The sequence below is a fragment of the Schistocerca serialis genome, chromosome 4, assembly GCF_023864345.2.
Source record: "Schistocerca serialis cubense isolate TAMUIC-IGC-003099 chromosome 4, iqSchSeri2.2, whole genome shotgun sequence".
In the NCBI taxonomy this organism is placed as follows: domain Eukaryota; kingdom Metazoa; phylum Arthropoda; class Insecta; order Orthoptera; family Acrididae; genus Schistocerca; species Schistocerca serialis.
Genome location: NC_064641.1, coordinates 581,426,722 through 581,439,599, shown reverse-complemented (window position 1 = coordinate 581,439,599; position 12,878 = coordinate 581,426,722). Strand labels below are relative to the sequence as shown.

At 34.2% G+C, this 12,878-nt stretch overlaps 1 protein-coding gene across 1 annotated transcript in view; it reads right to left on the bottom strand.

Moving 5' to 3' along the window:
• Positions 1–1,646: 1,646 nt before the first annotated feature.
• The window catches only part of LOC126475070 (solute carrier family 22 member 8-like), a 31,294-nt gene continuing 20,062 nt past the window's right edge, over positions 1,647–12,878 (bottom strand). Inside the window, exon 4 of the mRNA XM_050102630.1 lies at positions 1,647–2,159. Within this exon, the coding sequence (XP_049958587.1) occupies positions 1,983–2,159 (177 nt within the window). The 3' untranslated portion in view covers positions 1,647–1,982. The remainder of the gene's footprint in view (positions 2,160–12,878) is intronic.

The window sequence follows — 12,878 nt, the reverse complement described above, 5'->3', positions numbered from 1 at the left end:
AGGTTTCCTCACCACCCGCCTAGCTGTCATAGTACTTGCAATGGATCTGACGCAGTTTGGAATTTCTGTGTGATGGTCTGGATAGAAGTCTGCCTATTAAACATTACGACCCTCTTCAACTGTCGGCGGTCTCTATCAGTCAACAGCGGAGGTCGGCCTGTACGCGTTTGAGCTGTACGTGTCCCTTCACGTTTCGATTTCACTATCAAATTGGAAACAGTGGACCTAGGAATGTTTAGAAGTGTGGAAATCTCGCGTACAGACGTGTGACACAAGTGACACCCAATCACTTGACCACGTTCGAGGTCCTTGAGTTCCGCGGAGCGCCCCATTCTGCTCTCTCACGATGTCTAATAACAGAGACAATAGCTGACCTTACACCAACTGATATCGGACGCAACAAACACTAGAGAAAAGTAGAACGTCATTGTACATTTACAAATAACAGCTTTCGTTCAAAAAAAGTAATTATCACCAGATATTTTCAAACCATAAATCAGAAAAGCACAATTCACCGTAAATATTTGTAATAAATGAGAAGTGTAAAGCTCCCTTCCTCGGTGATGGTGTCGTTTTCCCTAAGAGAAAAATACAATGCACGTATTGGAAAAACCAACAAAAATATACAAACTTATCATTCCAAATAAAGCTTCAGTAGGATGCACTTAACGTTAAAATGGTTCCACTTAGTATACTGAGCCCAGGAATCGTCCAAAAGAGAATCTAGATAACCTTTCAATGTCCATACTTGAGCACGTACAGGATCGTCATACACTATTTGTTACTAATGAATATCTTTGGGCTCATGGTGCCACGTACTTGGATCATATGATCCATATGTAATGTTTCTTAATGTTTCCTTTACAACGTTATTAAAATAGCTCATTACATGATTTTCCCATATGCACTGACGTATCACTTTTTATTGTGTTGTTTTATGCAATTTGTTATCATAGTAAACACGACACGGCGCCACAATGTTTACCCTACTGAAAACTAGTGGTGATTGAATTTTCCTATCACGGTTTCATGGAAACTCGCTTAACAGTCTGTCTTTCATGTAACGTATGTTACTGATGACGCTCTTGTCCTTGTCCTTCCTTTGCATTTGGACACATAAGAATGGATGGTGTTTGCACTTTGATGTTGTGTTGTTGTTACTGTCTAAAATAGTTATTACCATGAATTATGTATACCAGTTCGTTTGTTACATTTCTATTTTATATCTCTGAAGACGAAAAAAATTCCGAAACGTGTCACCCATTCTTTGTGATCAGTAAGTCATTCTAGCGCTGCTGTATCGCTTTTTATGTGACCTTGCCCTATTAACAACAGATCTACGTATATTTACTAGAATGGCCTCTAGCCCTCTACGTGACTTTATGCCACTCCTTTGTCACTAATTTATTTGTTATTAGTTTTAGTAATCTCTGAGTTTCGTCAGTAATATATTTTTCTGCCATAATCTTTGTTTCGTGTCTTCTTTCGATCAATAACTTTATTAATTTTCCTGAATCAATTTTTGTCTTGGTTGTACTGATCTTGAAATTATGACTATAAACATTTGAATGTGTTAAACTGTATTTACAGAATATTAATAATAATAATAATAATAATAATAATAATAAGAACAGTAACAAGGGTAATAATGCATCATGAACAAAAAGGAGGTTATTTCATAAATATTATAGTTTGCATGTTTTACTATCTTTAAGCTGGTAGAATCGATTTGTTTGTCTTGTAGGTGTTCGATTTATATATCTGTTTCATTTGTAGATGTAACTGGTCTCCCTCACCACTTTACCATCATACCACTTGAATCATGGTCGTATCATTATTTCAGGAAGGAAATGCTTTCATTTCTGTTAGAATAAAGAACACCTGCTATATATTTTTGTCATCACAGTATTTCGTTTCTCCAGACTTTTGCAGGATCATGTCCACAGCTCCAGTTCCGCTCAGCAATATTTTCTCGATCCCCTTTACTTTCTGGTAGGAAAACTCCAGTACTTCTGATTCTTTCCTAGGAGTGAAATATCGTTTTTTGTCTCCGGGAGCTTCTCGTTAAATGACTCCGGCACAAAAGACATTAAAGCCGACATAATCAGTGTCACAGCTGCAAGCACGCTGAATACGATATGCATTCCAGAAGTGTTCCCCTGTAAACAAAAATATGAATGTCATATACTCACATCTAAATACACTGCCTGACAAAAAGGCAAGCGCGCGGGAGACAGAGAAAAAACTAAATTAAACCTCGCTGGCTCAGAGGGTATGTGATTTTATTTCAGTGATTACACAAGCGTATAAGATCACGAAGAACTTGGCAGTATAAGCCCAATTATCGGTTTGATGTTGCACGCCTTCTGATTTGGACTCGTCCTGCGAAGGCTGCTACAAAGCCGTAGAATCCTCTCCCGGGGCAAGTTGACCAACAGCCGATGTAACTCGTCCTTCATATCTCGGATATTGACACGAAGTTACGTCCGAGCTGGATCCACATGTGATCTATAGGGGGCATATCTTGGGCTCTTTGTAGACACAGGAGTACATCAACATCACGCTGACCCTTTATAGAGACACACTTAATTTGTAGAAGAGCGTTGATATGTAGAAACATGACACCATCATACATTTCCGCGAGAGGTGACACATGACGACTCGGGATATCTGCGGACGTGCTGTAGAAATCCCTCAGTCACTATTAGCCTTGACCTGATGTCATCAGGAGCCGGCGACATCTCTGCGCAATTCGCAGAGATAACTCAGCATTTGACGTTTTTACGTCCCTCAGATACTTTGTCAGGCCGGATAACAGCACTAAACACGAACTATACTAATGCGTTCTGGTGGCCATTCTACCTACCACAGAAAATTTTAACTCGGATCTTTCACGTCCCCGCCGATGATGTGCACGTCTACGAAGTAACATAGACATCCAATAATATGATCTGGATGTTTCACGTTGTTTTGTCAGGCAAGTGTACTTGTATTAAATATGTTTTTAAAGAATTTTACTCGGCGATACTACTGGTATAAATGAAAAGGCTCACAAATGTAGTTCATTAAAATAGAGGTCATAATGATACATGATGTCGACATACGTCAAATGGACCAGTAAGTAATATGGCGGCTATCGTTTGTTATCGACAATTACAGAGAGTTTTATCAATGCCATAAAAATACATACAGTTTTTCATTTATTGGATTTTTACAAGCGATCGTCATTCGTCATCATTGTTCACCATGGATAGTAATTATCTTCAGATAAAGTGGTTTCTTAATATCACTCAGTTTCTAAACAAAGTGCATATGGCATAATGTACAGAAACATTTAGGTCTTCTAGATTGTGTTACAAAGAACGAACAGGACGTAGAATTCCGTATCTCAACAATTTAGCCAACGACTCCAAAAAGTTTTGAAAGAATGAGAATGACTCTCTACTGGTTTGCGGTCCGCTCAAAAATTACCACCATATTCTGCACTGGATCTAGCATCAATAAATCTACTATTTTCTAATTCAGACACTGTCCGAATCACTTCCTTTATTACAGACTTCCGGTCTGAGTCTGCGCTGCAGATCATTGTCAGGTCTAGTTGGAACAGCAAAAAGGAGCAACGAAAATAAAAATTACAAAAGTGTGACATTACAAATATTAGCATCAGAAACTGCATAGTTAACAACAAAATATTTTGAGAACCCACACATACCTGGGGCCGCAAAATTCAGTTTGTCAGCTAACGTAAGGCACAAAGGTTATGGATGTGGTAAAAAAGAATATTGTATGGTCACATGTGTTCATGTTATAGGCTACAAAATTTAGGTATAGCCACGTGACATGTTCATAAGTCATAAGCTACAATATAAAACCAGCGTCAAAGAGGTTCTTCCATCATAAAGGGAACTAAAATAAATAATGAAATCAACAGCTAAAAGACATGATCATCAATAGCAGGTTGCAGTATGTACATCACGTCACACAATAAAAAATAAAAACCGATGTAAAAGACAACCTCAAAGCACAGCATGCGTAGTACATTTTCGTTCTCAACTCTATAGTTTAAAAAACATTGCAAAATTAACCTACTTATCTGATCAGCATAGTTTGAGTCTTCCACCTATTAAAATACAACCTTTACCTCTTAACGCTGGCATCGCGAAATCGCGTCATATCATTGTGACCAAGTGTAAGGTTAACTGTTTTCTAGCGCTAGGGCCGGTAGATGCAGATTCTACACAGAGCTACCAACGCTTTTGACTTGTGCTGCCATGTCCTGATTGTGTCAGGTACTTCTAGAACGACATAATTGTTTACTCTTTGTTCCAAAAAGAAATTTATTCAGGCATTAAGTGATTAATACTGGCCTTCATATTAGTGAATGAGAATTCAGATAAATCGAGGACCATTACCGTACTCTAAAAATTCGAAAAGGGGGAAGAGAGTTACAAAACTACTATAGCTTCTTGAAAATACTACAAATTACGAAAGCGTTTATCGATAATAGTGTGAGAAATAAGAGTGGCCACTAGAGTGTGATACCTACCATAGCAGGTTGAATGATGGGCGAGACGGGTACAGTATTAATGGTTACATGCGTATCATTGGCTGCAATCTGTGCCGACTACCTTACACCCCGACCAGACAACAAAATAAACAAATTCATATTTGAAGACTGAAGAGAGACACCAGGCACTAGGAAGTCATAATAAATACTGAACTAAGCTTCATGGGAAAATTCATTCTGCTCATTAACATTCTTGTCGGGTTGTTTTCTTTTAGCAGTATAAATTTAAAGTTCCACAAGATATTGTAGATACGTATTGCGGTTTCTGCCCCATCGGCCCCAGATCATAGAATCTCTTCAAATCCATATATCGACCATATGAGACCAACTCCACTTAGCTAAAGGAACAAGGGCACGATAATGAATACAAAATAAAATGAAGAAGTAATAGTAATCACAACAGGAAAAGAACTATTTTGTTCAAGAACACCACCAAAGTAAGAGAGTTAAAGGAACAAAGAAGATACAATTCAAACCCATTAAAATCAAAGCACCGCAACTCCAACTGAAACAAAAACAAATCGAAATAAATAAGTCACTTATAGAAAAATCTAAATCAAATCGCAAATATATACAACACATTGTTATGAAGGCAAAAACAGATCTCTCTTTCTAGAACAACTAATCGGACTTCTCTTCAAGCATATAGTCAAAAGGGGGTCAAAATCTGACCTCACTTACACTACACATCGAAGTTAGATATGAACAAATGAAGAAAATTTTGAAGAAATGAAGAAAATTTTGAAAAAATGAAGAAAATTTTGAAAAAATCCATGGGGTACCTCCTTTGACCCTCAAAGATGGCCGAAAATGATAAATTTATTTTCGATGAAGATAAAAATTGAGACAATAAATAAGATTTCTTACATAATAAATGCAATGTCAAATACTGTTAATGAAGAAAGCAATGAGACTATGAATGAAAGTAAACTTAGAAATAGTCAAACCAATATGTGTCCTAATTTTAACATGTCAGTTCAAAGGCTACAACAAATCTGGAAAGCCAACAACATCCGTGGTCATAGTTCTTGATATAAGAACAAATTAATTTCAAGACTAACTGACTACTATAACACACCACATGATTCCAGATATCTGCATGATATGACACTTACACAACTCAAATCGTTTTGCAAAACCTACAAAAACCGAGGCTATAAAAAATTTAACTGAGATGCTCTTATTAAACATATAATCAAGTCTGGTATTAAACCATACCCACTTACCCAACTACCTTTTTATAACGAGGACAATGAAAATACTTTAATCAGTCCTATATTACGAGGCAAGCTTAATGTTGTTAAGAAGGAACAAGCCCTCAAATGTAGGCTCGAAACTTGGTTATTTGAACAACAAGAAATAACAACTTCTGACGATCCTGTTACAGCATTTTTAAAACAAACATCCAAAGCCATGATTAATAAAAGTGAGAATGCTCTTCACAAACAAAATGAATTTAAAGTTAATGTTCTACTAACGTGTGATTATAAGAAAGGGAGAGTTATACAAGAGTTTAACTTTAAGACTAAAAATGAAAGAACCTCAGAATCAACAAACCTCACCAGATGTATGGCACAAGTTAGAAAACATTTACTTAGAGAGATGAGTGAGTTTCAAGGAAGAGGTTCTGGCTGGTCTCTCCACAAAATTAAAACACTTGAATTAAGACTTAACACATATATCCCTTATGCAGGAAATTCTTACTTTGATCTTCTAAAATTTACTAAATCTAGAAAAGCTGTACTTAACATCAAAAATAATGATAACAAGTGTTATTATACTGTCTAAAAGCTTATTTACATCTACCACCTCGCAATGATCATAATCCTGATCGAGTTTCTAAGTATATTAATTTGAAGGATGATATTGATGACGCCCTTTCACACTTAAAGATATCCCCAAAATTGAAAGACGAACTGGATTACAAGTAAATGTGTTTGGCTATGATTCAAAAGGAATGATTTATCCTCTCTATCCAAATAAAGCAAGAAAAATTTCTGATAAATCTGTCAATCTTTTATTAGCAACTAAAGGACTGCAGAGACACATCTACTTGATTTGAAACCTTTCTCATCTAATTTCTGCTCAAGTAAGTAAACACAAAGAAAAGAAGTATATTTGCAGAGATTGTATGCTACACTTTAACAACGAAACAAAATATAACAATCACATCCAAGAATGTTGTGCTAATGATGCTGTGAAAATACTAATGCCAGGAGAGGGCTCAAAAATTTACTTTAAGAACATTCAAAATATTATGCGGCTATCATATGTGATTTATGATGAATTTGAATGTCAAAACTGTAAAATTTATCCTAACAATCACAATCCTACCAATCAAACAAGAAAATGTCAAAAACATGAACCATGTACTTTCGCTTACTGTGTTATTAAAAATGAAACGTTAACCGAATTTTAACAGTACAGAAGTCCAGAAGCATCAAAGAAGTTTATTGAAGACCTAACAGAAGAAGCCAAGAAGATTCACCAAGTATATAAAAATGTTGTACCTCTAGAAATGACTGAAGAAGATGAAGCCTTATTCGATAGTTCAGAATCATGTTTCTACTGTAATTGAGAATATACAACTGAAAATTATAAGACTAGACACCATGATCATCTTACCAGCCAGTTCATAGCACCAACATGTAATAATTGTAACCTTAAACTTAAACTACCTACATTTGTTCCAGTGTTTATGCATAATCTTAGTGACTATGATTCTCATTTGCTTATCAGAGAATTAGTCTGCACAAATGAAGAAATTGATCTTATTCCAAACAATGAAGAAAAATACATATCATTTACTAAGCATGTTAAAGAAGGCATTAAGTTAAGGTTTGTTGACTCGTTTAGATTTATGTCCTAATCTCTTGCCTCTTTAGCTAATAGTCTTAAACCAGAGCAAATGCCTCACACAAGAAAATACTTTAACGAAGATTCATTAAAACTTGTAAGTCAAAAGGGAGTATACCCTTACGATTTTATGGATTTATGAGACAAGTTTAAAGAAACGCAACTTCCATCTATAGAAGCCCTTTACAACAGCCTTGAACAATCAGATATAACGAGGAAAGATAGTAAAAATGCTAAAAAGGTTTGGAAACATTTTGATATGAGTAACATTGGTGACTACCATGATTTGTATTTAAAAACATATGTGTTATAACTAGCTGATCTGTTTGAATGCTTTAGAACTACATGCATGAGCACTTATGATTTAGATCTCACAAGTTCTGGGTTGGTTTGGGATGCTATGCTAAAAATGACTCGAATAAACTTAGATATGATCACTGATTATGATATGATCCTAATGATTGAAAAAGGTGTAAGAAGAGGAATTTGCCAATGCTGTCAAAGATATGCTAAAGCAAACAATAAATATATAAAAAACTATAATCCAAACAAAGAAAGTAGTTACCTTGCCTATCTTGATGCAAACAACTTTCATGGATGGGCTATCAGTCAACATTTGCCTTACAATGACTTTACATGGCTAACTAAACAACAGATAAAAGATCTTGATACTGAAAACATACTGAAGAACAGTAAAACTGGCTACATATTGGAAGTTGATTTAGGATACCCTAAAGAACTCCATGATCAACACAAAGACTTCCCATTAGCTTTAGAAAACATGTGTCCTCCAGATTCTAATCAACCTAAACTCCTAGGAACACTACACAACAAATAAAAGTATGTTATTTAGTACAGAAATCTCCGAAATGTCTACAACTAGGATTAAACTTGAAGAAAATACATAGAGTAATTCAGTTTTAACAGTCTGCTTGGTTAAAGAAATATATAGATTTAAATACAGAAATGAGAACCGAGGCAACCAACAATTTCGAAAAGGACTTTTATAAATTAATGAACAACAGCGTATTTGGAAAAACTCTGGAAAACATTAGAAAGCGAGTTGACATACGAATTTTGGCTGATGCTAAGAAGTGTCTTAAACTCATATCAAAACCTAACTTTTACCATCGAACTATTCTTACTGAGTCATTAGTTATAGTTCACATGAACAAGACTAAAGTGCTCTTTAACAGACCTATATACGTAGGAATGGGCATTCTAGAATTATCCAAAGAACTTATGTACAATTTCCACTACAACATAATGAAACCCAAATATGGAGAAAACATAAACATTTGCTACAAGGATGCTGACAGTTTAGTCCACCACATCAGAACACAAGAATTTTACCAAATAGGAAACAAATGATTGAACACTTTGAAGCAAGCGATTATCCCCAGAATAACATATACAACTTGCCCCTAGTTAATAAGAAAGTCTTAGGTAAAATGAAAGATAAACTATCAGGCAAAATCATGACAGAGTTTGTTGGATTAAGATCAAAAATGTATGCAATAAAATATTATGACAAAGCTAGGAGTTAAAGCAAGCAATGTGAAGAAAGTTTTAAACTTTGATGACTATAGGAACCATTTAACACAACAATGCGAGATTTACAAGTCTATGAAACTAATATGAAGCAAACACCATAATGTGTCTACAATTGAATTAAACAAACTTGCTCTAAGTTACTAAGATGACAAATGATATATACTGCCAAATGGAATAAACACATTACCTTGGGGACACTATAAAATTGAACAAGAGTTAAATACATAATAAACGGTCAGATCTAAGTCTTCCATTTATGTTTGTTAGTATTTACATGTGCATGTGTGTGTTTTAGTATTAGTGCTTTTATAGGTGGTTCTTATAAAAGAGACCATGTGGTTCCCACTTAGACCCTCAAAAATGTCTAAAAATGATTAATTCATTTTTCATGAAGATAAAAATTGAAAGACTAAAAATAAGTTTTCTTATATAATAAACGATATATGATGGAAAATAAAACTATAACTGAGCTTCAACAGTACTGTAGAGATAACAGTATTCGTGGTTGCTCTAAGTTAAAGAAAGTAGATCTAATAAGTTTAATTAACTCATATGAAACAAGTTCAACGATAACTAATCCAAAGCTAAGGAAAGCTGATCTTGATTAACTCTTATCAACAAAGAAACAACCAAGATGAAACAACAGAATAACCAAGAAGACGAAAAAACCAACGAAGACGAAAAAGCAGAGAACAACCAAAAAGAAATGATATCAATTAAAGTAAACCTTATAAAACAACTGATCCAACATATGAACCCTGAACATGTTGTATGTTCCTTTCAAAACCCTGTGTTTAAAGGTATAGTAATGGATGTTCTCAATAACCTATCAAGAAAAAAGTGGGCACAGATATCCCAACTAAAGAATCTGTCCAAAGATTTTATTTATTTGTTTTGGAAACAATTATGATGGAGCTACATTACTTCGAATTATGCACAATCACTCTCATTCATCAAACATTTCAAGAAATACATCGATTGAATCTCCTTATCAAGAATACAAACTTTACCCACTCATGAAGATATTGTTGACAAATATGTTGATAAACTTCATTGGGACATAATGTGTAGAAGAAGAGAATTTTTTAGTAGACAATATTGTTATCTCAACCACGATTTCGTTTTAAAACACAAAGAATTTGAAAGACAATATATCAGCTGGTCAACATACTCATGAGAACATGCAGGAAAGATGTCTGAAAACTTCCTAAATAGATTGGAAATCCTATAGTTCTGAATACAATTAAAAAAAGCATTCAACAAAAAGTGCTACTGAATTCTGTCGAAATTTCAGACTATACTTAGATTGGAATGTTCTCTCTTGTAAAAGGATTTTACTCACAGAACCTTTTGTAAATAAATTTGAAGATCTTGTTAATTGGACAAAAGCCTCACCCTTTTTGAACGGACCATTAGTACGAAAATATCAAGATAGAGTCTGTTGGCGAGATATACTTTTACATGATAACAGTGAAAGTTCTATTCTCGAATTTGGAAACAGGGGTTCAAACCTATATGATCTTATATGGAGCTGTGAGGATAGAAAGTTCTCTGAAAAATTCCTAATGAAGATCAGAAACAAAATCGAAATGGTTCTATTCTTAAGACATAATGAACATGTCATCCTATCCCTCAAGAACAAACTGTTGTTACTTTAAACTGGTTTAACTGCGATAGAGAACTCAGATGAATGTCCAGTATGTAAAGAAACAAAAACTCGAATGTTTAAAACCTTGTGCGATCATGCATTTTGGACTGAGTGTATGCTTACTGCATTAAGGATAACAACATTTGTCCTTTATGCAGAAATATTATAAGAAGATCCAACAATAACATCAACAATGACATAACTGCTGATGATGAATTTGATTTTGATAAGCCAACTATTTCTGATGATCAGTATGATACTCAAGAAGAACTGGTTTCACCTTGAACATCACAAAAACAAAAATGAAATTTAAAAATATTTTTACTCTTATAATAAATAGAATAAAGGAATCCATTATCACTAAATGAAATAGGTAAACCAAATATCCCATTCAAGAGCCTAAATGAACTTCCACTAAACAAAACACTATTAATCAAAAAGACTGAACTACTCAAAACTAAAGTTTGAGCTGTTTACATAGACGACTACAAGGTAATTTTACCTGATCGTTATGTTGAAGCATTTGATAAAAAACCAGAAAAGTAATTAACGATGGTAAAGAACAATTATATCAATTTAAGTGATAATAGAAGTTTTCACAAGATTGAATTTACAGGAAAATCAAACGAAAAACAATCAGAACCAGAAATTAGCGATAGTGAGAAACTGCTTTTTAGTTTTAAATCTTAATTTCACATCTGCTTTTATGGTATTAACCATTAAAGCCCAAGCTTAACAGTGTTCATGTAAAACCTAAACTTTCATAATTGTCTTTCAAGCGCAGCCTCGAGTTGTTTTTGTAATAAGATGTTTTTGTGTTTAAACCTTTCCATTTCTGTTTCCGTTTTGAGTTTGCCTATTGTTACATTTTTCAGTTTTGGTTGTGATCTAGGCCAGTCTCGTTCGTTTACTAATTTTTGAAGGTCAAAGCCACACTTGTCGTTTAATTCTTCATAATATTCTATTGTCCTTTTGAGTTGTTTGTTATTAAGCACAATTAGCTCTTTGAAGTTTCTATAATCAATCTTTGCACCTAATGTGTTAAAGTGTTTAGAGATGGAACTTTCTGCGTCTGTTTCCAACAGTGGATCGGTATAAGAAAAACATTCAAGAGTTAATACTTCCTTCTTGATACCGCCATACGTTTTAAAGTGGTCTTTTGTTCTTTCATATAAGTCTTTCGTTTTACCATATTTACACACAATGCAGTTATCATCAATAACATCATTAATGTGAAACTCTTTGCGAAGATCTTTAGCGGCACCTAATGAAAACAAATAATCACAAGAAATAGGAGTAGTTGCTGCCTTTAAAACAGCTGTAATATGCACTGGGGTAGCTTCTTTTGATCTTAGTTGTTTGTTCTCTCCTTCTAGTTGTTTAATTCTATTTGTTACTTGGTAATGACCTGTCTTTCTTATTAATGCTAAAACTTCCTTCTAAACCCAATCTTGAAAATTTTCTACTTCTTTCATGTTAGACTTCATAACTAAAGAATATAAACCAGGTTCATTGATAAAAACTGTATGTGGTTGTTCGTTTAAAGGGAGGTCTAATCTTCTCCTCCCTTTTGTTTGTTCATTTAAAGGGGGAGCAAATCGCTCCTCCCTTAGTTGTTTGAAAGTTTTTTGATATTTAAGTTTGACATAATATCTAATTGCTTCATACGTATTTTTATATTCTAGAATCTTTGCTACATCCTTACCTTTTAACCATATCTTAACATCGCTATCTTCGACAGTAGTAATAAAACTAACAGATCTTGTTTTAAATGTAAAAATGTTATTCTATAAATCAATCAAATTATCCATTTATTACATAATGAACTGAGATAATTTATTTGTGCTTTTATGGTATTAACCATCAAAGCTGTTTAAACAAAATTTGCTTGATTTATTAATCCATGAGTTATGAGAACTATCGAAACCTAACCACTTAACAAACACTTTGTCACCTTTCTTTTTCAACACCTTCTGAACCGAACAAATATCTGGATATTTTATCTTAAGCAATTAAGGTTCATAAAGGAAACCTTCAACACGTTCTCTGCTTAAATCCACTACCCTTTAAGTTGGTGGGTTTAATGGTATGGCTTCGTAAATCTCAGATTACTGCTATTTATCAACGTCCATCTGGTGAAGTTGTTCTCTCTATAAACAACATGGTGTACATGATAACGTTTCCAGACTTACGTCTTGTTAGTGGTTATCCAAAAACCTTGCCTGATATAGGAATTCAGCCGAATACCAAAAT